The following is a 27,091-nucleotide window of genomic DNA, read 5'->3' on the forward strand; positions in this document are numbered from 1 at the left end:
CTGTGTCTTGCTTTTTGTGAATGCTTCATTCACTCTCTTTAACAGAGTACTCAGCTACTGACTATAGGTCATGTTATGTAGATTGGAAGAGTTAATAATTTTAAGCTTTCATTTAATAATTGTAATTAAATGATGTACTAAAAAAAGAACCATCTGTTTATTGTAAAATAAAATGTGAAACAGACTGGAAAAAACATTGCAGCAAACACAAAAATATTAATATCAATAAATATTGTAATCATTTAAAACACACACAAAAAAAAACCACATAAAGGATAATTCTTACAATTGGGAAATATAATTCATTAGTTCATTCCTTCAGCAAACATGTAGTGAGCTCTTTCATCAGATACTATTTTAAGTGCCAGCAGACAAGATATCTGAGCATTCTGGTGGTGGTGTGAGACACAGACAACAGACGTGTTCCCAAAAAAACAAGAAATAAGATAGAGTATTTATGCCTTTTCCTATGGAAAGCATTAGTTGTACAGCTGGAGGTGAGTATTCTTAACTGTTACTTAATTATGTGGAAAAAACTGTTCAGGACCAAAAATTTGGTCTCTGGTAATTGGACCCGTAAGTATTTTTCTTTTTTAGTTTTTTCTTTTGTTCAGTTCTTCTTAAAGATGTTTATATAACAGAGTACAGATTGAGATCTGTTGTTTCTTGTGGAAATTACTTATGTGGGTTCTTTTCGCAGAATAGTGCTCATTTTATTCTGTGGGGACAAAAACTATTCCTCTAGAAAATGTTCAGTTTTCCCTGTGGCTTCATTCAATAGTGAAATGTAGTGAACTGATTCTCCCTTGGGTCAGAGGGTAGAACTTGGGTCTCTTGGAACTGTCTCTGATTACTGTACAGGATCGTTGTGAGGGCCGAATGAGATAACTGTGAAAGGGGTCATCAGAGTTAAAGGAATTCCTGGATACCTACAGGTAAAGAAGCTAGCTGGAGCTTATCTCTGTCCTTGGCTGTTGAAATATACACCGTGTAACTAGATGAGCGCCGAAAAATTGATGCTTTTGAACTGTGGTGTTGGAGAAGACTCTTGAGAGTCCCTTGGACTGCAAGGAGATCCAACCAGTCCATCCTAAAGGAGATCAGTCCTGGGTGTTCATTGGAAGGACTGATGCTGAAGCTGAAACTCCAATACTTTGGCCACCTCATGCGAAGAGTTGACTTATTGGAAAAGACCCTGATGCTGGGAGGGATTGGGGGCAGGAGGAGAAGGGGACGACAGAGGATGAGATGGCTGGATGGCATCTCCAACTCAATGGACATGAGTTTGAGTAAACTCCAGGAGTTGGTGATGGACAGGGAGGCCTGGCGTGCTGCGATTCATGGGGTCGCAAAGAGTCAGACACGACTGAGCGACTGAACTGAACTGAACTAGATGTTTCAAACTGAAATATAAGAAGTTCAATGCATTTCTTTAAAAACAATAAGTTTTGCAGATGGGAAGTTACTTGTGTAGGAACCCTCTTTAGCAGATAAACATTTTTTTCCATATATTATTGAAAATTGATCCAGAAAAACAGAGTAAATAAGATGTTTGTTATTTTGCAGTTAATATTTTTTATCATTAAGTCTAGGGACTTTTTAGGTATGGTAAAGAGATAATGGAACAGGAAAACAAATTACAGTCTTTAATTTTCTATCTGATAATTTATTGTTGAGAATATAAGATTTGTGGGGCTTCCCAGATGGCACAGTGCTAAAGAATCTGCCTGTGTAAGAGAATGCAAATTCAGTCCCTGGGTTGGGAAGATCCTCTGGAGGAGGAAATGGCAATCCATTCCAGTATTCTTACCTGAAAAATTCCATGGACAGAGGAGCCTGGTAGGCTATAGTCTATGAGTTCACAAAGAGTCAGACAAGACTGGTGACTGATTTATTCATGCACACATACAAGATTTATAGGGAAGAAAAGGAATGAGATTTTTAGAAATGGAAACAAATAGTACTAAGATTTAATAACTCTTATGCTCAAGTTAGCCTTGTTTACTTGAATTCTGCCTATCTTATATGAACTTTTTTTCTTTTTTAAAGGAAACTTGAACATAACTTCCTGAGAAGATTCATTCTTTATTTCTGGACTTCGTATATATAACAAGACCATCAGAATGTCGGGGGCCTCAGTGAAGGTGGCTGTCCGCGTTCGGCCCTTCAATTCTCGAGAGACCAGCAAAGAGTCCAAGTGCATCATTCAGATGCAGGGCAACTCAACCAGTGAGTGCATGTTGTTTTCTGTCAGTCCTGTCTCATCTTCCTGTCCTTCCCCGCCTTTCCTTCTTGCTGTCATCAAAATAAGTGAACATGTGGCTAGTAACACTTTGAACTTTGCTGTTCTGAATGTTCCACTGAATGTTTCCCCCTGTGATTTTTGCTGTAGCATATTTAAATATTGGCTGTTTATCTTCTTCTTTACAATTGAGAATTCCCTAGAGAACTGAATGAATTTAGCTAGTGTTAGTAAGTTGAAATCTTCAAGATAGTGAAGGTGTAAGCAGTGATTTTTAGTAAATAATGCTGTGAAATATACCTCATTGAGGGTGCAAGATTGCTTTACTTCTTTGATTTTCAATAGTACTTGAACTTGCCAAGATGGTCTTAACACTTACACTGCTTCCTTATGATGGTTCTTTGAGTTGAACAACAGATATAGCTAAAGCGGATAATAAACTTGTAAATTATTACTAAAAATGATCAGTCATTGCTTCCTGGTTTGTTTCTCTGTACAATTCCTTAGGTGAAAAATGACGGAAGCTGGAGTTTTTGGTACTTGCATTAGTTACTTGATATGGGTCTGTAGGCAAACTATTACTTAAATAATGGTAAGTTCTACCATTTTAAAACCTGTAACTTTGGGATAAAGTAGAATTGTTGTTCTTTCAGACCCAAGTTAATGCTAAATATTTGAGGAAAGATGCTTATCTGTTTGTGGGCCAGTGTTCTATGTAGAGGATTCTCCCAGTGGGAAATAAATCTATGTTATATTTGAGGTGTACAATGTGGTGCTTTGATATGTTTATACATTTTTAAATGATCAACACTATCTAATTAGCATATCCATCACTTCTCATAGTTACCTTTTTCATAGTTACCTTTTAAGGTAAGAACACTTGAGATCTACTCTCTCAGCAAATTTTACATAAACATCATTAACCATAGTCACCATGATGCACTTTAGGTCTCCAGAAAACTTTGTACCCTTCGATTCTCCTTTTCTCCCCCAGCTCCAAGCCATCATTCTCTATTACTGTGAGTTTGCCTTAGACACACACGCACACACACACACACACACACACACACACACACACACACACACACACACACACACACACACACACACACACACACACACACACACACACACACACACACCCCTATCCCCCGTATACAACTTTGAACTTTCTTTTGCTAACACATCTTTCTGAACTTGCTAAATAGGACTTGGAACATTCTATTTTTTGGAAAAGGGTCAAATGTTGGAGTCTAAACTGCTGTACCATTGTTTGTGTTTTACATTTTCTTGTCAGTTGTGCCAGTGATTCTGTGAATTATATATCCTATGAATAATTGTAAAAGAAAGATGCAGAATTCGGTATTACTCTCTTACTAATGTTATATTCTTAAATGTCACTTGTTGAAGCTATGTTCTTATTTCTATTTCATTTTAAGAATTACGTTTTACACAGTACATAGCTAAATCCTGGCACAGGGCCTTGCTAACCTTCTCCATATCATTCCAGTTTTAGTATAGGTGCTGCTGAAGTGAGCACATTAAATTCTGATTATTGCGTCTCTTGTTTCTTTCTGAAAAATGCATTTATTTATAACTTAGTATGGAGGCATTTTTGACTGTTGGTGTTGCCTCTAAATGTCCTGGTATATATCACAAGTTCTTTTAAAGGGTGGACATTAGGAAATCCTGGATCAGGAGCCAGAATTGATTCCAAAAAGGTCTACTTTTCTCTGATCGGTTTTGCATACTGACTATCCAGGAGAAATCCCCAGTGTCATGGAGATGGAGTTTCATTCATGGTTGGGATGTTGGTACTTTCTTTGTAGAGTTGGAAATCTTATTAAAACTTTTAGGTAGAAAGTGAGTATTAAAAGACCATATCCATGAATGCAAAAGTCATATAATAAAAATAAAGGAAAATGCTTATTAGCACAAGTAATAACACTAATGTTTTTCCTTGATGAGTAATCATTTTAGAATGCCCACATCTTAAATGGATTATATGTTTCTAGTTTTGTCAAGCTCAAATAGTATTACCTAATTTCCCCCCAATTTTTGATTTATTTTTGTGAATAGGTAGGACATTCACAGGGTATGAATTTCAAAAAGTATGAAAAGTATACAGTACAATCATTCCTCTTACCCCATCACACAGGCAACGAGTTCCTCTTCCCAGAAGTAACTTCACGGGGAGATTTCCTTTGACAGATGGTTTAATTAGTAGCAGGTGTAATAATAACTTTCCTTTCAGTCTTGATTGCATTGTAAACACACAAATAAAACTTCATGTTTGTATCTTGTCAAAATTGGTTTTTTGTTTTTTTTTTGAGATTTTAGCATGAAAGGATATCCATATAAGTTAATGGGATTTTATTTACTAACAAGTATCTACTATATGTGTAATGATATGCTAAGTACTAAATAGATATAAAAAAGCTAATCTATTGACAGTTCAGGAGTATGTAGCAAAATAAAAATTTTCTGTAGTTCTGGATAGTTATGTGAAATGGATTTGGGTCCACTTGATTTTCTTTCTTTTTTTTTTTTTTTGATCATCTAGGTTAAAAACCTCACTGAGTTTACTGATGGCTAGTAAGAAAGGTATTACTCTTCATTGTATCTAAGATACATGACTGCCTTTTTTAATTTATTATTTTGATTGTATAGACAATAATGTTAGTTTGGGGGAAAAAGGTAAAATTACCCAAATACTGATATTCACTCTGGATGAAAGATTTCAAGTGTGTTTACTGGTAGATTGCAAACTGAAGAAGGAAATAAGATTCCTAATTGAACATTTTCTAAGGATAGGGCCATAAATTTTGGAGTTTTGTTTACTCATTCTTGTTTGATTTCCACAAAAATATCTCCAGAATTATTGAAAATATTTGTCTTTTGATGAAATATTCAAGAATAAATGCCTAGTTTTTATTAAAAGTAATTAATATGGTTAGAATAGACCTGGAAGAAAAAAAAGTAGACCTGGGCATATTCTACTAGTCCTATGAAAACCAGCCTGTGGACCAGCTTAAACACCATGCTGAACTACCAATGGTTTTTCCATCTTGTTTTGTCCACATCCTTTCTAGACAGCAGTCTGAGTGGCTCTGCTCGGCCTTGCTCTTTCTTTCTCTTTCTCTTTAACACATTAAGCATGCATACGTGCTCAGTCAGTCATGTCCAACTCTTTGCGACCCCATGGAGCCCTGCCAGGCTCCTCTGTCAATGGAATTTTCCTGGCAAGAAATATTGGAGTGGGTTGCCATTCCTACTCCAGAGGATCTTCCCCACCCAGGAATCTAATCTGTGTCTCCTGCGTCTCTTCACCACTGTACCACCTGGGAAGCTCCTGTAACACATTGCCTCTTTGCATTTAAACATTCTCCAGGAGAAATTTGTGACTTTTAAAACAATATTAGTCTACTGAAACAAAAATCCCTCATTAGCCTTAGAAAAAGTAGTGTTAGTTTTCTAGCTGAATGCTTTGTCATGGTTCAGTAAGTTTGGGGTAATTTTGGTTCCTCTGAAAGATGTTTGTTCTTCAAAAGCTTATTCACTAATTGTATCAGAGATGTTTTCCTGTAGAATTTTTGGCATTTTTCATCCTTCTACTGTTTTCTATTTTTTTTCCCTGCAATTTTCTATGGCATTTTCTTAGTAATTTGACTAATACATAATCCAAATACCTTCTGAGTGAGAGATTTTATGTGAGCCAATTTGTTATATTTAGAAAGTATTAATGGCTTGTTTTTTTTTAAAAAATTGGGCTTAAGATTGGGAGAGAGCATGGATTTGGAACCTCGAATTGTTGCAAAAAATGAAATGAATTTGCTATAGCCACATGTGTTAGCTGCGTTAAAAGACTGCTATGCTGGCAAGCTGGCCTGGACTGCTGCTCACGGGGATTAAAGCTGATTGTAGATGGAATGCAGTGGAATGTTCCTGCCATAAGGTCTCTTATGAAAAAGTAGAAGAGGGTGAAGAGTACTTTAGGGAATGTGCCAGAGTTGAAAACTGAGTAGTGGCAGTTTTATTCAAGCACTTTCTGGTCTCAGAGGGAGTGTTTTCCATGGCACAGATAAATGTTACTGCCTTGACATTTTGAAGGCTAGAGTGCATACAAATAGCTTTGTTTAATAATACCCCGTTATATTCTAAGTATCTCCCACTTTGGAAGCATTTTTTATTGTCTAATTACTTTAAAAAAAGAAAATGGGAGAAAATTAACCCTCTTACTGCTCACATTTATGGTTAGGTTGTGTTTGTAAATCTGGAGGCTTTGAAACTGCATAAATTCCCCTCTGATCTTTGGCTTTGTTTTTAATAGTTTGTAATAGTCTAGCTCCAGCCCTTTGGTAATTCTCCTTCATATTTTTATTAATCTTCCTGAGCCTAGGGTCTTTTATTTACTTTTTCCCTAGGCCCAGGTATTAAGGTAGGATAAAAGAAATCTTGGGTTTTTTTTTTCCTGCTGATTACTTACATTGTACATTTTAAAAGGCTTTTTCATTCACATATGTGCATTTCTAAACCACATGCTGCACATCACAACTGGTACAGAGAATGACTTCATGTCCATTAATGAAAATCTGGAATGGGGGAAGGGCTGGGACAAAGGAGAGCTTGGAAAGGAAGACTTTTGAAAGGACTTCTTAAAAATCTGTATGCTTTTTCTGGCATAAATTAATATAACTGCACAAAAATAAATGGGACTTGCCTGGTAGTCCAGCAGTTAAGACTCCGTGCTGCCAGCACAGAGGGTCTGGGTTTGATTCCTGGCCAGGGAATGAGATTAGCTTGGGTACCAGTGGCATTAAACTTTTTAAAAAATTCTGACATGAAACACTTTTCCTGTGGTCCAGACTTGGCACTAGGCTCCTCCTCACCAAGGGGGACAGCCACACGCTTCTCTCTGGGGGTGCATCTCTGCCTGGCTTCTTAACTGAACAAACCACTTCCCTGTGTGCTCTCCCACTAGTTGTTGTGGTGTGTGTCTAATAATAGACTTTGTACCTGCAAAAAAAGAGAGAAGGACTTCAAGCTATAGCAGTGACCTTTCATTGTGTGTGTTTGGGGTGGAGAAATAAAGGTGCCCCTGAGATGGTATTATATTTACTCAGTTGGAGTTGATTGAAACCAATTTTGTCCTTTAGAATGACTTTTGGAATGAGTTGATAAAGGGAAGGTCCAGGTGGTGCACTGTCCGTTGCCTTCTCACAGTTCTGTTTGGTATTCAATGATTTCTCATATGGTAACTTACTAAGCTGACTTTTTGGAATGTATTCCTATTTCGTAGGTTTTTCTTATACTGGATAAAGTTTAAGGTCTTAAGGAAGGGCATTAGATTGCACCCTCTACTAGATGAGATTAATTTATCTGTAACTTAGTGAGCACATTTTTTTTTCTTTTTAATTGGAGAATAATTGCTTTATAATGTTGTGTTGGTTTCTGCCATACATCAGCATGAATCAGCCATAGATACGCATGTCTCCTCCTTCTTGAGCCTCGCCCCTACCTCCCCGCTCCACACCGCCCCTCTAAGTTATCACAGAGCACCGAGTTGCGCTCACTGTGTTATACAGAAACTTCCCGCTAGCTATCTATTTTACCTGGTGCTGGGAAAAATTGAGGGCAAGAGGAGAAGGGGATGACAGACGATGGGATAGTTGGATAGCACCACTGACTCAATGGACATGCGTTTGAGCAAACTCAGGGAGATAGTGATGGACAGAGAAGCCTGGCATACTGCAGTTCATGAAGTCGAAAAGAGTCGGACATAACTTAGTGACTGAACAACAGCAACAAGTGTATATGTTTCAGTCCTACTCTCTCAGTTTGTCCACCCTCTCCATCCCCGCTTTGTCCACAAGTCTGTTGGTCTGTGTCTCTATTCCTGTTCATCAGTGCCATATTTCTAGATTCCATATATATGCATTAATATACGATACTTGTTTTTCTCTTTCTGACTTACTTCACTCTGTATGGGGCTTCCCTTGTGGCTCATCTGGTAAAGAATCCACCTGCAATGCTGGAGACCTGGGTTTGATCCCTGGGTTGGGAAGATCCCTTGGAGAAGGGAGAGGCTACCCACTCCAGTATCCTGGCCTGGAGAATTCCATGGACTGTATAGTCCATGAGGTCGAAGAGAGTCAGACATGACTGAGTGACTTTCACTTTCTTTCTTTCTTTTCACTGTGTATGACAGGCTCTAGGTTTATCCATCTCAGTAGAACTGATTCAGATTTGTTCTTTTTATGTTTTGTTGTTTAGTCTCTAAGTTGTGTCTGACTGTTTGCAAGCCTGTGGACTCTAGCCTGCTAGGTTCCTCAGTTTATGGCCTTTCCCAGGCAAAAATACTGGAGTGTGTTGCCATTCCCTTCTCTAGGGGTTTTTCCCCACCCAGGGATCAAACCTGGGTCTCCTGCATCGCAGGCAGATTTTTTACTGTCTGAGCCACCAGGGAAGCTCTGTCTGGTCAGCAAGAACAAGATTGGGAGCTGATTGTGGCTCAGGTCAGGAGCTCCTTATTGCAAAATTTAGGCTTAAATTGTAGAAAGTAGGGAAAAACACTGGACCATTCAGGTATGACCTAAATCAAATCTCTTATGATTATACGAAGAAGTGACAAATAGATTCAAGGGATTAAATCTGATAGAGTGCCTAAAAATCTATGGGTGGAGGGTCATAACATTGTACAGGAAGTGGTGACCAAAACCATCCCAAAGAAAAAGAAATGCAAGAAGGCAAAATTGTTGACTGAGGTAGCCTTACAAATTGCTGAGGAAAGGAGGGAAGCAAAAAGCAAAGGAGAAAAGGAAAGATGTAGCCAAATGAATGCAGAGTTCCAGAGAATATCAAGGAGAGACAAGGAAGCCTTCTTAAGTGAACAGTACAAAGAAATAGAGGAAAACAATAGAATGGGAAAGACTAGAGATCTCTTCAAGAAGATTGGAAATACCAAGGGAATATTTCATGCAAAGGTGGGCACAATAAAGGGCAGAAACGATAAGGACCTAATAGAAGCAGAAGATATTAAGAAGAGGTGACAAGAATACACAGAAGAAATGTATTAAAAAGGTCTTAATGACCCGGATAACCACCATGGTGTGGTCACTCACCTAGAGCCAGACATCTTGGAGTGTGAAGTCAAGTGGGCCTTAGGAAACATTACTACAAACAAAGCTAATGGAGGTGATGGAATTCCAGCTGAGCTTTTTCAAATTCTAAAAGATGATGCCATTAAAATGCTACACTCAGTATGTCAGCAAATTTGGAAAACTCAACAGTGGCCACAGGACTGAAAAGGGTCAGTTTTCATTCCAGTCCCAAAGAAGGGCAGTGTTAAAACTGCTGTACAGTTGGGCTCATCTCACATCTAGCAGGTAATGCTCAAAATCCTTCAAGCCAGGCTTCAACAATATGTGAACTGAGAACTTCCATATGTACAAGCTGGATTTAGAAAAGGCAGAAGAACCAGAGATCAAATTGCCAACGTCTGTTGGATCATAGAAAAAGCAAGGGAATTCCAGAAAAACATCTACTGCTTCATTGACTACACCAAAGCTTTTGACTGTGTGGATCACAACAAACTGGGGAAAATTCTTAAAGAGATGGGAATACCAGGCCTCCTTACCTGCCTCCCCTGTGTGCATGTCAAGAAGCAGTGATTAGAATTGGACATGGAACAATGGACTGATTCAAAATTGGGAAAGGAATTAATCAAGGCTGTATGTTGTCACCCTGCTTATTTAATTTATAGGCAGAGTACATCATGTAAAATGCTGGGCTGGATGAATCCCAAGCTGGAATCAAGATGCTGGGAGAAATATCAATAACCTCAGATAATGCAGATGATATCACCCTAATGGCAGAAATCGAAGAGGAACTAAAGAGCCTCTTAATGAAGGTGAAAGAGGAGAGTGAAAAAGCTGGCTGGAAACTCAACATTCAAAAAAATAAGATCGTGGCATCCAGTGCTATCATGTCATGCCAAATAGATGGAGAAAAAGTGGAAACAGTGGTAGACTTTATTTTCTTTGGCTCCAAAAATCACTGTGGATGGTGAGTGCATCCACAAAATTAAAAGATACATATTGTAATTCAACTAATCTTCAATAAAGTATATATATTATGGGGAAAAAAAAGGTACTTGCTCCTTGGAAGAAAAGCTATGACAAGCCTAGACAGTTTATTAAAAAGCAGAGACATCACTTCACTGACAAAGGTCCATATAGTCAAAGCTATGGTTTTTCTAGTAGTCATGTACTAATATGTCAGTTGGACCAGAAAGAAGGCTGAGTGCTGAAAAACTGATGCTTTTGAACTGTGGTGCTGGAGAACACTCTTGAGAGTCTCTTGGACAGCTTGGAGATCAAACCAGTCAGTCCTACAGGAAATCAACCCTGAATATTCCTTGGAAGGAGTGATGCTGAAGCTGAAGCTCCAGTACTTTGGCCACCTGATGTGAAGGGCTGACTCATTGGAAAAGACCCTGATGCTGGGAAAGATTGAAGGCAGGAGGAGAAGGGGATGACAGAAGATGAGATGGTGGGATAGTATCATCGAGTCAATGAACATGAGTTTGAGCAAACTCTGGGAGTTAGTGAAGGATAGGGAAGCCTGGTGTGCTGGAGTGAATGGGGTCGCAAAGAGTTGGACACGACTGAGCGATTGAACAAAAACAAAACACTTTTAAACATGGTATTGCATTTAAAAAATTTTTGTTTATTTATTTTTTACACTATGCTTAGTCTTCAGTGCTGCTTGGGCTTTTCTCTAGTTTTGGCGTTGGGGGCTACTCTCTAATTGCGGTGCTTGGGCTTCTCTTGTTGCAGAGCACAGGCTCTAGGGCGCTCGAACTTCAGTTACTGCAGCACATGGGCTCAGTAGTTGTGGCTCCCAGGCTCTGGTGCACAGGCTCAATATTTGTGGCGCATGGGCTTAGTTGCTCTGCAGCACGTGGGATATTCCCAGATCACAGATCTAACGCCTATCTCCTTAATTGGCAGGCAGTTCTTTACCACTGAACCACCAGGGAAGCCCCGTCAGATTGTTTTTTGTGGTTGCTTTTGGTACCTAAATTGTTGTATTCGATGGGAATATACATTTAAAGGCAGAAACAGTTGAGCCTGTCATTAAAAGAGGAGGCCATTGGTATTATATATTTGGAATTGCTTTTTATTATAATATATAATTAAGAGTTCTTTAATTATCTAAATAAATTGTTTTCACATCTAGATTGTGAAACAGCAAAGAGGAAAGACTGAAAAAAATCTTGTAGGAAACCTGCTGCTTTGCATTTTGCTGTTCTAGTCTTTTGAGGTTGTCTTGATTAAATCCAGACTATACTTCAGGTGGCCTTTTTATATGCATTTGTTGCTTTTTTCAAAGGGGAAAGCAACCATGCCCAGTTTTGTTGTTGTTGTTGTTTTTTAATGCCTTCTTTGTGATTCTCAAGAGATATTTTGGAGTTCATTTTTTTTTTTTTAGTTCATTTTTGAAAGTCTGTGCCAACATCGAAGTGCTGATTGCTTTTGGTAGCTGCCCAGTGAAGTGTGAAGCACTGCAGTGAGAGCTAGGAAGCAAGGAGCGTGGTTAGAGAGACCGAGAAAGGAAGGGGCTGCTGCTGCCTGTCGTCTCATGGGCCAAGTTGGTTTCTGGAGATTTAATTTCTGGTCATATATCAACAACGTGCTTATTTTATGAAAAAACATTTCTAGTGGGGTAAGAACTGTTCTTGGCTGTACTGTGTAGAGATGTATGCTTTGTACAATAGGTGGTAAGAAAAAGAAATACGAAATTAGGTCCTTGAGAGCATCTGTGGGAATTGAGATTTTTGTTACTCTGCAAGCACAGGCTGGGAGGCAACTAGGGGCCCAGAGTGTGTTTAGTCTGAGAGATAAGTGATCAAAGCAGTGTGGTGACCTTTTATGAGGCTTTAGGAGAGAGAGCTGAATAATTGAGGGGTGGGGCCAGGAAAGATAGAGAATGTCTGGGAAGCCTCTTTTGTTTTGGCAGAACAGAAAACTGTAGGACCAGAATTAGCAGAAGCTGTACAAATGAGGAAATGATTTAACTACAGTTACTGTTTCCCTGTGACATTGTTCAGGTCTGATTCCAGAGTTCCTTTTGTAGCTGTGAATAAAATGGAGAAGGCAAAATTGGTGAAGAGGAAAACAAAAGCAGGTTTTACTTTTTAAATTGCCTTTCAGTGGGGGAAAAACCACCACGATTACCAGTTAACACAATAATAAACACTTAAGCTGTGCCAGCCGCAATTAGGCCCTTACAGACTAACTCATTTAATTACCGGAACAGTCCTATGGCAGATATTCTTATTTTCCCCATATCACAGATGAGGGCATGAATTCTGGTTAACTTGCCTGAGGTCTCACATCTAGGACTGAGAGAAATAGAAAATGAACCGGTGCTGTCTGACTCCAGAACCCTCATTTTTTTTTTCTTTTAATTGAAGTATAGTTGATTTGCCAACATCTACTGAATCATAGAAAAGGCAAGGGAATTCCAGGAAAACATCTACTTCTACTTCATTGACTATGCTAAAGCCTTTGTGTGGATCACAACAAACTGGAAAATTCTTAAAAGAAATGGGAATACCAGATCACCTTACCTGCCTCCTGAGAAACATGTATGCAGGTTAAGAAGCAACAGTTAGAACTGGACAAGGAACAACAGACTGTTTCCAAATTGGGAAAGGAGTATGTCAGGGCTGTATGTTGTCACCCTGCTTATTTAACCTATATGCAGAGTACATCATGAGAAATGCTGGGCTGGATAAAGCACAAGCTGGAATCAAGATTTCCAGGAGTAATATCAGTAACCTCAAGTGCAGATGACACCACCCTAATGGCAGAAAGTGAAGAGCAACTAAAGAACCTCTTGATAAAGGTGAAAGAGGAGAGTGAAAAAGCTGGCTTGAAACTCAACATTCAAAAAACTAAGATCATGGCATCTGGTCCCATCACTTCATGGCAACTAGGTGGGAAAACAATAGAAGCAGGGAGACAGACTTTATTTTCTTGGGCTCCCAAATCACTGCAGATGCACTGCAGATGGTGACTGCAGCCATGAAATGAAAAGGTTTTTGCTCCTTGGAAGAAAAGCTATGACAAACCTAGACAGTGTATTAAAGAGCAGAGACATCACTTTGCTGACAAAGGTCCATCTAGTCAAAGCTGTGGTTTTTCCAGTAGTCATGTATGGATGTGAGAGTTGGACTGTAAAGAAGACTGAGCTCAAGGAGATACAGCCAGTCAATCCTAAAGGAAATCAGCTCTGAATATTCATTGGAAGTACTGATGCTGAAGCTGAAGCTCCAATACTTCGGCCACCTGATGCGAAGAGCCAACTTATTGGAAAATGATGCTTTTTCCAATGCTGGGAAAGACTGATGGCAGGAGAAGGGGGCGACAGAGGATGAGATGGTTGGATAGCATCACTGACTCAGTGGATATGAGTTTGAGCAAACTCTGGGAGATAGTGAAGGACAGGGAATCCTGGAGTGCTATAGTCCATGGGGTCACAGAGTCCAGCACAGCTGAGCGACTGAGCAGCAGTGTAGTTGATTTACAATGTTAGGTTCTGGTGTACAGCAAAGTGATTCTGATATAGATATATATATATCTTTTTATTTCTATTTTCCTCTTGATATTCTTTTCTATTATGATTTATTACAGGACATTGAATAGAGTTCCCAATGCTCTGTAGGACCTTGTTGTTCCTCTACTTTTATATATAGTGGTTTGTATCTGCTAATCCCGAACTCCTAATTTATCTCTCTTCTACCCTCTTTTCCCCTTTGGTAAACATGTTTGTTTTCCATGTCTCTGAGTCTGTTTCTGTTTTGTAACTACATTCATTTATGTCATATTTTAGATTCCACATATAAGTGCTATCATATGGTATTTGTGTTTCTCTTTCTGACTTACTTTTTAATACTCTGAGATTGAGTATATAGTTGACCCTTGAACATCAAGAGGGTTAGGGTGGTGACTCTTTGCAGTTTAAAATCTGCCCATAATCTGAGTTGACTCTTTGTATCCGTGGTTTGGATCCATGGGTTTAACCAACCCTCGATTATGTAGTACTGTGTGTTTACTATTGAAAACAATCCACATATAAGTGGACCCATGGATTTCAAACCTGTGTTGTTCAAGCGTCAGCTATGTAGTAAACACATATCCTATTTTATAAGATTTAGAATCTAATTTTGTTGTTTTAAATGATTAGGAAGTTTTATGATTGTCAGTCTTTTGCTCAAATCGACTTTATGGTAATATACGTTATACCATTTTAATATATTTTGAAAATACACTATTTTAAGTTGGGAAGAAGCTGCTTATGGGGTTTAGTTTTATGGTTTTGGATATAAATTTAAGAAAAATGCCATATTTCTTAAATTTGGATATAGAAAGCTTTTGGAAATGGAAGTTGGTGCTGAAGATATCACTGGGATTTTTAACAAGCTCAAAACATGCTGTTTTAGAAAAGTTAAAGTTACACTGTTGCCACAATGATATGTTAATTGTAGTTGCAGGCAAAATCTTTAATAGTTTGCCAACAACAGTGTAATTGCTACATAGAGACTTTGAGATATTAGATAAACAAATTTATTCTGGAGAATAAAAGGGCTTTTTGAGTACAACTCTTGTTTTGACTGCCTTGTTTTCTAGGACTTAGTAATTAAAACATTATTTCTGCATCTTGATGCTGAAGTAACAAAGTTGGAAAGAAGGCAAGGGAAATAAGGGGGTTAATTTGGGGGATTTAGCAATCTTTTAAAAGCTAATTTGGACTTGGTTGGACTCCAAGAAAGAGAAGATGGTCTTATGGTTCATCAACAAAACCTATAGAACATTTTATAGAAATCATTTTAAAGGCATTTCCATTTATCTTGGATAAGGGTCTTCAGGCCTTTACATGAAAGATGCTATCCTGTTCACTCTTCTCTAGGTCTCCTAAGGTGAGGGATTTCAGCAGGAAGAAAAAAAAGTTTGAAGACAAAAGGGGCAAGGTGTGAAAGTTGCAGGGGAAGATAAATAAATGTGAAGTTATCTACCCTGTGGACTTGGGGAAGATACAATCAAATCACACCTTCAGTTCTAAGGCTGCCTTTCTGATTTATGAAGGGAGACTTAAGAAAACAGCCTTGAAGCCAGATGAGATGTGGATGGTGATGGGAACCAAGGCCCAGAAATGAGGATGAACAGAGTGAGTTATGGGGATGCGAGTAGATCACCTGAACAAAAAAGACTCTTCCTCTGGGGAGTCCAGAAGATGGGTTACGATAATAAACACTAATGACAGTAGCTAACATAGCCTGACTTCCTTTGTCTCTTGTCTCTCAGGATCCTGTGCTTTCCTGATTGCCTGCCTTCCTCACAGGCCATTTTCTTCTCTTACCGCATTTCCTGTGTTGAAAGTACACCAGGATTTCGTCTCTTCTCTTTGATATCTTTTTCTCCAGAGAAGACAGATTCCCTAGGTGCTTTCATCTAGGCTCAAGGTTTTAAATGTCTCTGAGGTGACAGTAACTCTCAAACTCATTTCTCCAGCCTGAACCCCTTTTTAGAACTCTAGACTTGTCTACCCAACTGCTAGCTTAATTGTACTTAAAGAACTGAACTGAACTGAAAGATCTAGGAAGTTATCTCAAACTCAGCATGTCTTCAACAGAACTGATTTCCCCTCCTCACCCAGCTAAAGTGGCTCTTCCTTCATTCTTCCAATTCTTTTAGTTTCTTAGACCAGAAATATTAGAGTCACTCTGGTCTTCTCTCTTTTTCTTACAGGCCATGGGTAATTCATCAGTAAATCAATTCTGTTTTCTCTGCTTGCACCATCTCTCCTGAACCTGGTTACTTTTATCATTTGCACTCTTGTCCAAGAACACTCCAGTAGCTTCCTGTCTTTCTCCTTCTGCTTTTGTTCCTATACAGTAGCCAGGGTCCTATTTTAGACATGGCTTAAAACTCAACATTCAAAAAACTAAGATCGTGGCATCCAGTCGCATCACTTCATGGCAAATAGATGAGAAAACAGTGGAAACAGTGACAGACTTTACTTACTTGGGCTCCAGAATCACTATAGATGGTGACTGCAGCCATAAAATTAAAAGATGTTAGCTCTTTGGAAGAAAAGCTATGACAAACATAGACAGTGTATTAAAAAGCAGAGGCTTTACTTTGCCAACAAAAGTCCATCTAGTCAAAGCTGTGGTTTTTCCAGTAGTCATGTATGAATGTGAGAGTTAGACCATAAAGAAAGCTGAGTGCCGAAGAATTGATGCTTTTGAACTATGGTGTTAGAGAAGACTCTTGAGAGTCCCTTGGACTGCAAGGAGATCCAACCAGTCAGTCCTCAAGGAAATCAGCTCTGAATCTTCATTGGAAGGACTGATGCTGAAGCTGAGGCTCCAATACTTTGGCCACCTGATGTGAAGGGCTGACTTATTGGAAAAGACCCTGATGCTGGGAAAGATTGAAGACAGGAGGAGACGGGGGCTACAGAGGATGAGATGGTTGGATGGCATCACATACTCGGTGGATGTGAGTTTGAGCAAGCTCGGAGAGTTGGCGATGGACAGGGAAGCCTAGCGTGCTTCATTCTGTGGGGTTGCAGAGTGGGACATGACTGAGTGACTGAACTGAACTGAAACCTCATTGTTTCACCCCGGTGCTTTAAATCCTTTCTTGGTTTCTTGTCACTTTTAGAATATAACTAAAGAGTCTCACCTTGACCACACGATCTGGCTAGCTCTGTTACTTCACAGGTCATTATTGTTTATTATGGTGGCCCTGCAGTACCCTAAATGTCCTGCAGACCCTGCTCAAACATCATCTTCTCAGACATGGCAGTCTGCCTGTTCTTATCACTCCTCCCACCTCCATTGCCATTTTGTATCTCCTCACTCTTCTTTAACTTTCTTCACCAAGTTATACTATCTCTCTTAGTTAACTGTCTGATTTCCTGGTTAGAATGTAAGCTCCTTCAAGGCTTTCACTGGATACCTTCTTGCTTGGGGCATGGTAGGCACCCAAATATTTGTTAAATGAAAGAATATTGTGAGTATTTACTTCATGCTAGGTCCTGAGCTAAAACTCTTGACATTGATTGGTGTCCAACAATTCTATAAAGTTAGGCTCTATTATTATATCCAGTTTACAGATAAGAAAATTGGTGCTTACAGTTTATTATGTGCCGAGTTATAGATGAACCCTAGAATGATATTGGATACTCACAGTGGGGTTAGATCAAATCTTCTGTAGTATTCTGTTTTCTTCACTGTTAAAATATTTGATAATATCTTCTAGAAATATTTTCTGGATCATCATAGGTTTTGATTATTGAATATTGGGTCAAATTGTAAGAAAAAATTCCATTTTGGATCAAGAAACACAATGGTTTTGGTATAGAAGTGGACCTTTCTTTCTCCTGGCCCCCACAAATGCCACATACTGGAACTTATAGGTTTCTGATGCCTGATGCAGTTCTCATGGGAGTTTTTATGTAAATGGCAAGTAGAAGTTCCCAGATGTTCTACAGTGGTGGTTGTGTTCTGTGTAATTGGCCTCCACGCTTCCATTCATGCTTTCTTCTAGTCTTTTCTACATGCTGTGGCCCATCCATCAGGCTTCTCATTGGTCAGGGATTCACCTGCTCCTAGGAGTCTGCCCACGACCCTGAGATTTTAGTGGTTTTCTACTCTTTGCTGCTCACTGCACTTGAACTTCACCTGTCAAACCAGTACCTGCTATTCACATGCTTCTTTTTGCCCCAGGGCTGCTTAGTGCAGTTCCCTGGCCTGGGATACACTTTGCCCAGTGGTTCAGAGCCTTGGAGTCAGATGGTCTAAATTCCAGTTCAGGCTCTGGCCTTGGGCAGCTCAGGTGCTCCGAACATGAAGTGGAGATGATGATTGCATAAGGTTATTATTCGGGTTAAATGAGTGAGTCCATGTGATGTGTTAGCACGGTGCTTGGGACATACGAACTGTTTGTGCTCAGTCGTGTCCAACTCTTTGTGGTCCTATGGATTGTAGCCCACCAGACTCCTCTGCCCATGGAATTTTCCAGACAAGAATACTAGAGTGGGTTGCCATTTCCTACTCCAGGAGGTCTTCCTGACCCAGGGATCAAACTCTCGTCTCTTGTGTCACCTGCATTGGCAGGTGGATTCTTTACCCCTATTGCCCGCCTGGGAAGTGTTAGCTAATATTATCAGCACTGTCTCGTACTTATCCTTCAGCCTGGCTTTCTCTTTAACCAAGTCAGAGTCTACTGACTACAAAGTGTCTGTTTTTTGTATATTTCCTTTTATATATTCCTGTTTATATGTTCTTATAGGACCCAATGCTTGTGTAGTATGGATCTTGCCAGAATTTGAAAGCATGTATTTATTTTGTGGGATTGTATGTCTGTCTCCTCCATTGATTCTGAGCTCTGGAAGGGCAGAAAGAACTCTCTTGCTTGCCAACACATCCCTAGCCCAGTGTCTGGGACATAGTTTGTACTTCATAAATGTGCTCGGTACATGTGCCCAATAAAGAAAGAGCTGTTTAACTTTTCCTTTGTTCAGTTAGGATCTTGGAATATTCTGCAATAACGCTTCCTTTGAGAAAGAGTGATGTTAGTGTAGAAACTAGATTTGTTTCAGACTTGGGAGCTCATTGAGTACACGTACGCATACACAGGACAGGGACCACTGGAAGATAGGCAGAAAGATCAGGAGCATGGACTTTTCTGGATGGATGCTGTTGGGACAGTACTTTTGTTGAAGGGCTTTGAGTGATGCACCATTCTGGTTGTAGCTGTGATACTCAACAGTGATTCAGCCACTTCCTGTTGAGTCTCTGCTCTGTGCTGGGCATTGAGCCAGATGCTGAGCACCTCACCCTTCTAATTGAATGTATGTTTCAGGGGAACTACTTGGGAAGGTGGAACTACTTGAATGCTGAGAACTTAGCATTTATTTACATCTTCTAGTGTTTATGATAGGGCAGTGCCTCTTGGGTGTGTGCCTTGTGTGTGAGGTCAAGAATGTGTTTCACACCTACATAAGAAGTCTCATGCAAGGCAAGCTTATCATGTATAGATGACAGGAGAAAATTTTGCAGCAATAGATTTCAATGGTAAGATACCTCTGTCTGCCATGAGATTCTGAATTTCCTGTGAAATACGAACTGTGAGTTGTTGTTGTTTAGTCACTAAGTCGTGTCTGTCTCTTTTGCAACCCCATGGACTGTAGCCTGCCACACTTCTCTGTTCATGGGATTTCCAGGCAAGAATACTGGAGTGAATTGCCTTTTCCTTCTCCAGGGAATCTTCCTGACTCAGGGATCAAACCTGTGTCTCCTGCTTGGCAGCAGGTTTGTTTGTTTTTTTTTATTTTAAAATCACCAAACCACCGAAGAGACAATTCTGAAGACCTGGGGAAGAAGAGGGTTTCTGAATACCCATTCCACCCTTGTACCTCCAACGTACTACTGTCCATTATCCTTGCCCTTCCTGCTGACCTCCATCAATACTTCTTCCTATGCCTATACTATTTAAAACCTGGTCATTTTTCCTCCTGTTCCTGGTTTACCTACTACTGCTGTTTCCTAGAAACTGTATTTCTGTTCTCTGGGTTGAAATTTAGATACCTCCTTCCCAGACATTAATGATTCTTGCCAGAAACGTTGGCTACTCAGGGAGAAGACTCAGGAAGCAAATGGTGTTGAGAGAGCTACCTTCCAGTTCACACATAAGCATCACCTACTTACCAAGTCAGCACTGTGAGTGATATAGAAAGAGGAGTCATGGTTTCCAGCCACAAAGAAGTGACAATCTATAAGGAAAGATAAAACTAACAAATTCATTGGCTCTTTGGTATATATTGAGTATCTACCATGTGTAAGGCACTTTTCTGGTACTAGAGAGTAGAGCAGTGAATGAAACAGAAGTTCTGGTCTCATGGAACTTACTTACACTTCAGTGACTCATATAATAAGTCAGGTACTTATGAGAGCAATAAAGAAAAGTCAGGCAGGGTAAGAGGATGGAGAGTGAAGGGAATGCTGATTTAAATCGGATAGTCAGAAGAGGGCCCTGTGATAAAATGATGTTCAGTTGGAGACCTGTGTGAAATTGGGGAGTGTGCTGGTCAGATACCAGGGAGAAAGCATTCCTGCAGAGTAGTAAGTATGGAGACCCTGAGATGAGAATGTATGTCTGTCTAGTAAGAAGGCCAGTGGGACTGGAGTGAAGGGTGCTTCTTTGGAGAGGAGGTTGCGGAGGGAGTGGAGTTTTGTTCAGTGTATGATTGGAGGGTTCCCTGGAGGCTCATCTTGGAGCTGGTCTGGATTGTGTCTAAGAAGGATCATTACCTGCAGCGTGGAGATGAGCCTTTTCAGAGGTCCAAGGGATAGGTGGGGAGCCCAGTTAGGAGTGTTGCAGTCATCCAGGTGGGAGAGAAGGTGGCTTGCCCCAGGATGGTGAGAATGGTGGTGGTGACAAGTTGTGAGATTCTCAGTATATTTTCAAAATGGAACTGACAGCATAGATGAGATGTGGAGGGTGAGAGAAAAAAGTCATAAGTGATTCCATGGTAGTCTATAGAAAATTGCTAGTGGAGGTGGGTCCAGATCTGGAGTATACAGTGTCTAGAGAAATCTTGATAGAAGAGGAGGACTCAGATGCAGAAGGAGTCTTGAAAAGCTGTGTGAAATAATTTTATATGAAATAAAGCACCATGAAGTATAACGCAGCACTTTATAAAATAGAATTATGTTTAACTCCAGTCCTCAAAATATACCAGGAATCCTTTCCTTGAAGAAGTATTGATTTATCCTAGAGAAAGCCTGTACACTGATGACACTTGACCCTGGGAGGCATACTATATTTGTAATACCTTTTGCATTGGTGAAAATATGGTTTAAATGTTTAACGTATTCATTAATTGCTATAGTTCCATTCACATGTGAGTGCTTTTAGTTCAGTTCAGTTGCTCAGTCGTGTCAGACTCATTGCAACCCCAAGGACTGCAGCACACCAGGCTTCCCTGTCCATCACCAACTCCTGGAGTTTGTTCAAACTCATGTCCATCGAGTCGGTGATGCCATCCAACCATCTCATCTTTTGTCATCCCCTTCTCCTCCTGCCCTCAGTCTTTCCCAGCATCAGGGTCTTTTCCAGTGAGTCAGCTCTTGCATCAGGTGGCCAAAGTATTGGAGTTTCAGCGTCAGTCCTTCCAATGAATATTCAGGACTGATTTCTTTTATGATTGACCAGTTGGGTCTCCTTGCAGTCCAAGGGACTCTCAAGAGTCTCCTCCAACACAACAGTTCCAAAGCATCAATTCTTCGGTGCTCAGCTTTCTTTATGGTCCAATTCTCACATCCATGCGTGACTACTGGAAAAACCATAGCTTTGACTAGATGGACCTTTGTCGGCAAAGTAATGTCTCTGCTTTTTAATGTGCTCTCCAGGTTTGTCATAGCTTTCTTCCAAGGAGCAAGTGTCCTTTAATTTCATGGTTGCAGTCACCATTTGCAGTGTTTTTGGAGCCCGAGAAAAGAATGAGAGACAAATTAGAAGCCCTGCACACTGTTTTCACTCATTTGACTTTGATACAAGAATCACTGTTTTAAATATTGCCCAGTCTTTTCAGTGATGGAGTTCTTTCTCTCTTTGGTGAAAGTTGATAAAATTTATTGTTTTTTTTTTTTTTTTAAACTACTGGTATTTTACGTGTATACTGCATAGGTATATACTGTTTTGGTTTTTCTTTTTTGTTGTTTTTCCTGAAAATGGTACAGGATTTAATGAAATAAAAATTGTATGTGACCTGTGGAGGACATTCATCTGAGTGCCTTCTTGATGTAGGGCAGCACAGAGGATCCATAAGACATGGTCCATGTACCAAAAGGATCTTTAATAGGGTGGGAGCACCAGAGATTTGATGTCACGTCTCAAGAACTCCAATATAGTATTGATTCATTGACCCTTGCCAAGAAGTTGAATTCTTATATTATGCATTAGCTTATTTTACCAGTAAACTTTTCTCACTTTGGTTTAAAAACCCATAGAATATGGGTTATCATACCCATTGAGGGAATTTAAAACAAGATAAAATATCTAGTTTTGAAAATTAGCATTTGTATAGTGCTTTCCTCAATCCTGTGAACTAGGTATTACCTCAGTTTTAGAGAGGATACGAAAGTGTAACAACACCCAAGGTCATAAGAAAATCTAAATATATTTCTTGTTCTTACTGACACTGGTCCTCTGATTACAAGTCCTATATCCTTTACAAATGTACACTCTCCTCTCTCCCTTCTTTTATTAATGGTTGGAGACATCCTGTTTCTTAGTCGACTTAAAGGAAGTGAGTTAGATTTTAGCTGTTCAGAAAGAAAAATCCTCTGGCGCGTCCTTTCAAAATGTGAATTCATTGCCCTGTCCTGTGAATTCAAGTGCTGTCATTAATATTTTATCTTTATCACAGTTTTTTCTCTTTACAGAGTTCTGGAGTCTTAAAATTCTTTGCTAGTAAATATATAATGTATTCAAGATAATATTTATGTAATGTGTATGTAAATATAAAGAATAGTATAAAACAACTCTTTAACTGCTGCCCATTCTAATATATAGAAATAACCTTTTCGGAGAGGGAGGTGGGGGGGGGGTCGAGATGGGGAATACATGGCTGATTCATGTCAATGTATGACAAAAACCACTACAATATTGTAAAGTAATTAGCCTCCAACTAATAAAAATAAATGAAAAAAAAAAAAAAGAAACCGGCAGATAAAAAAAAAAGAAATAACCTATGCCTTCCGAGTCTGCCTACACTCCCGCCCCAACATGTAACAAGAATATTGAATTTTGCATTTTTCCAAGGTGTCTTATTTCATTTAGCAATTAAAATTTTTAAAATATTGTGGGTAAATTTCATCTTGTTTGACATAACTGTTAACATAAATGGCTCTTTAAAAATTCTGTTTTTATTTATTTATTTATGTTGAAGTAAAGATACTTTTGTTAATAATAAGGCAGTTTTTAAAAAGCAGTTTGATGTAGAGTAGTCAGAAGTAGAAATAAAATGTTGTACACATGAACTTAATCTAATGTTGTAAACCAGTATTACTTCAATAAAATATAAACATTCAGTAGAAATTTGAAAAAGAAAAGGTGTATCTTTCTTATCTTTCTTTGTATACAAAACACTTAATACACAGCAAATGTGCCCCCACCGCTGCCAAAGTTTGTTAAATAAATTCATGCATCTGTGTGCTGAGTGGAATACATAATAGCTGGAAAGCAAAGCAATAGATAAAAATAAAAAGCAGCTTGATTTTGAAGCTGGAAGTTAGGAATATTTATTAGTTTCAGAAGTTTCAAAGATCAGGGAAAAGGGTCTGTTAAGGAAGAGGAAAAGGATTTTGTGTTCGCTGGAGTAGTTTTTCTTTTGCTTTACTAGAGAAAGGAGAACAAAGGGGGTAAGATTGGAAAACTTGCCCTTTCTTAAATTGCTCTTGGCAGATTGGTACTGCCGGTGAGTAGCCTAAGAGTGAATAAAGTATGGCTTAAAGTTTTCTGACAGCAGGTATTCACCATGGTTTTGAGTGGTGACGACTACTTCATAGGTCATTTCCTATATCTTGTGATTTTCCTTTTTGTTGAGCCACTGAAACCTGGAATCTGGTTCACCAAGTATGATGCTAATTTCCGTTTTCTTGGTAGAGTGTCTGTGTGGTCTTTCATCTTTTAGGAACTGTAATTCTCATAGTTCCTTGTTTCATATGGATGAGGAGAGTTCTGAACAAAGCCTGCCATACAGTTTGGGTCTGAGGTGGTCATAAATGTGCGTACACATGCACATGCACAATCGCATGTATAAAAATGACTTACTGTGTTTTCCTTGGTGATCACTGCATGAGCGGAGTATTTGAGTAGTGGGTGTCTGGGCTTAGGAGCTGGACTCCCAAGATTCACATCCTGAATTGCCTCTAGCTAGCCCTGTAGCCTTGGGTTTTCCTTAACCTCTTTGTGATGGTTTCTTTATAAAATGGAGTTAATAAAGCATCTGCCTTTTAGGTGATTGGGAGGATTAAATAGGTCTGTGCATAGAAAGTACTTACAGCCGGATTAAATGCTCCATGAATGTCGGCCGCTATTTAAATCTTGCAGGTAGGGCCTTTTGTTTTGAAACATACTTATTTGCTTAGATTACCATTTGTGTGGGGGGGAGATGTTCTTTCTAGAACCATGTCTCCTTGTCACATGATTATGTGCTGTGAGCCTTATTAATCCTCTGTCAGCATTTGAGGTTGGAACATAAGTGTGGCCATACCCTGTGAAATCCAGTGAGAGAGAACTAGGCACCGTAGCAACTGTTGCTATTTGTGTCCCAAGCAGCAGCTGCCCATGGGACAGATTTATTTTTTAATCCTGATCTCACTGATAGCTTGGGATGTGGCCCTGCCTTAGAGAAGTGGGTTGGTTGAGATGCCTGGTCTTTGAGGCGACTTCATGGCCACATGTTACAAAGATTCTATTCCATGTGAAATATGAGGTACTAAAGCTTTGTGTATGTGAGGGAGCAAGGGAGGCCAAGCCTCAGTATTCAGTCTAGTCCCTGAAGTATGTGACTGGATTAATTACACAAGAAATCACTTTTGATGTAAATAATGATTTCAGAAATAAAACTATCCTTCCAATGAATGCCTCCTTACTAAATGCTTTTCTTAAATGGATAATAAGATCTTTAAAAAGAGTTTGTTTCAAGCAGTGGTTGGATTAATTCAATAATTTTTCTACATTTTATTTTTAATGTGTTGATATATTTAAAGCCTTAATGAAGTACCTTGAAATGGTCGCATGGCCCATTTCCAGATTTTTTTTCTTCGAACTTACCTAGATTCAGTCACAGAATATTTACTGAATACCTACTATATATACCAAGCTCTTTTGTAAATCCTGGTGACATCTTGTAACTGTTGTTGGTCTGATTTTTTTTTTTTTTTGAGTTCTATATATAGACCTATCTATTAAAAATGTGATTGATTTTATTTTTCAGTTGCCCTATTGCGATTCAGTTGTATGAGTTTACTGGTTTGAATGTTTTGAGTTTACCACATAATATCATGTTGTACTAACATTTAATTGAGTGACTTATAAAATCAAAACATTTTCCTCCTGCAGGTATTATTAACCCAAAGAACCCAAAGGAAGCTCCAAAGTCTTTCAGCTTTGACTACTCCTACTGGTCTCACACCTCGGTGAGTGTACCCATGGTGCAGTGCAGTAGAACATTGTGGGTTTTAAATGGTTTGAAAGAGGCTGCAAGTCCACAGGGAAAGCAGAGATTACCAACATCTAGGAAAATGAAGAGTAGGACCTTTTGCAGTGTGCTTTTACTTATTACAGGACCCTAAATCTTGCTGGCTTCTAGTGATTGTTCCTAGAGTTTGCTTCTGCATCTCTATTATACATTTTTTGTTTTTGTTTTTCCTGTTTTGCATTAGACTAGGAGATGTTTTAAACTACTGCAAAGCCTAATTGCCAAGGGAAGAGTCTGTGAAAGGGACTGGAAAACATTCTCCAGAAGCTGTGTTTATTGAGAAATAACCACACTACCTGGAACGAGTTCAAAGAATTTTTTGTTGTTGTTGTTGCATGTGGGATGCATTTGTTGCAATTTGTTGCATTTGGCATGTGGGCTCTTCCCCACCCAGGGATCAAACCCATGCTCCCCTCCATTGGGAACACAGTCTTATCTACTGGACTGCCAGGGAAGTCCCCAAAGAAGTATTTTTATATGTGGACTTGATGTTTGATTTTCTAGTCATGTTTCCCACTTAAGAAAATTTTCTTGGAGCTCCCTATGAATGGAAGAGTGACACTTTCATGGTTATGGCAAATGAAATGTAATCATGTCAGATAATTTCATGTAGATATTTTTTTGTATGGGTGGTCTGAATGTCTCTAATAGTACCTGTGTGTGTTTAATGAGAAAAATAAACTATATATAGGGGGCACTAGTCTAATTTGAAACACTTATTTATTATAGAAGTAATTAATAAGCATAGGAAAAAGCATGAATAAATGCCATTTATTTTTCCTTTTAATCTTTACAGCCCGAAGATCCCTGTTTTGCATCTCAAAACCGTGTATACAATGATATTGGAAAGGAAATGCTCTTACATGCCTTTGAGGGATATAATGTCTGTATTTTTGCCTATGGGCAGACTGGTGCTGGAAAGTCTTATACAATGATGGGTAAACAAGAAGAAAGTCAGGCTGGCATCATTCCACAGGTAAAAAACACAGCAACAAAAAACTTCTGTTCATTATTACTCTTAGTCCTTAACTACTTTAACAGTTTTTATTTAGCAAAAATTTATTCAGGGACTATCGTATGCAGGGCACAAATGTAAATCACCTGTCCCTTTCCTTCAGAGGAGCTCACAGCCTGATGGAAAAGACTGATATTTGTTCAGAGTCTGTCTTTATATCCAATATCATGTTGCTTTATCTTTTGAACAATGTTATCAGCTTCTTTTAAACGTGATGGTAGGTGCCACGTTCTGTTCTGAATCCTAGGAACACCTAGTGAGTGTTGTTGATCTGATATTTTTCCCCAGTTCATGTTTCTTAACATTATGAGCACCCAGATCACTTCTTAAGAGTATGATTATTTTTGTTTTTTGATTGCCTTCTCTTTTATGTTATTAATTTAACACTATCACTTAAACTTTGAGCAGTCTGAGATTTTTTTAAGAGCAATTAGTCTTGATTTTGTATTTTGTTTGGGGATTGAGAAAAGTTGTTACATAGGTATATT

The 27,091-nt window shown here is 39.0% G+C and overlaps 1 protein-coding gene and 1 non-coding gene across 8 annotated transcripts in view; one reads left to right on the forward strand and one right to left on the reverse strand.

Annotated features, from left to right (window-relative positions):
• Positions 1-27,091, forward strand: part of KIF1B (kinesin family member 1B) — a 150,426-nt gene that overhangs the window by 11,796 nt on the left and 111,539 nt on the right. For all 7 annotated transcript variants that reach the window (XM_043484805.1, XM_043484806.1, XM_043484799.1 and 4 more), the window contains exons 2-4: positions 2,050-2,229; positions 25,450-25,526; positions 26,385-26,564. In XM_043484805.1, the coding sequence (XP_043340740.1) occupies positions 2,124-2,229; positions 25,450-25,526; positions 26,385-26,564 (363 nt within the window). In that variant the 5' untranslated portion in view covers positions 2,050-2,123. The remainder of the gene's footprint in view (positions 1-2,049; positions 2,230-25,449; positions 25,527-26,384; positions 26,565-27,091) is intronic.
• On the reverse strand, positions 3,677-3,782 carry LOC122452630. Its single transcript, XR_006272790.1, has one exon. It is a non-coding gene; the product is annotated as a U6 spliceosomal RNA (small nuclear RNA).

This window comes from Cervus canadensis, chromosome 13 (assembly GCF_019320065.1).
Source record: "Cervus canadensis isolate Bull #8, Minnesota chromosome 13, ASM1932006v1, whole genome shotgun sequence".
In the NCBI taxonomy this organism is placed as follows: domain Eukaryota; kingdom Metazoa; phylum Chordata; class Mammalia; order Artiodactyla; family Cervidae; genus Cervus; species Cervus canadensis.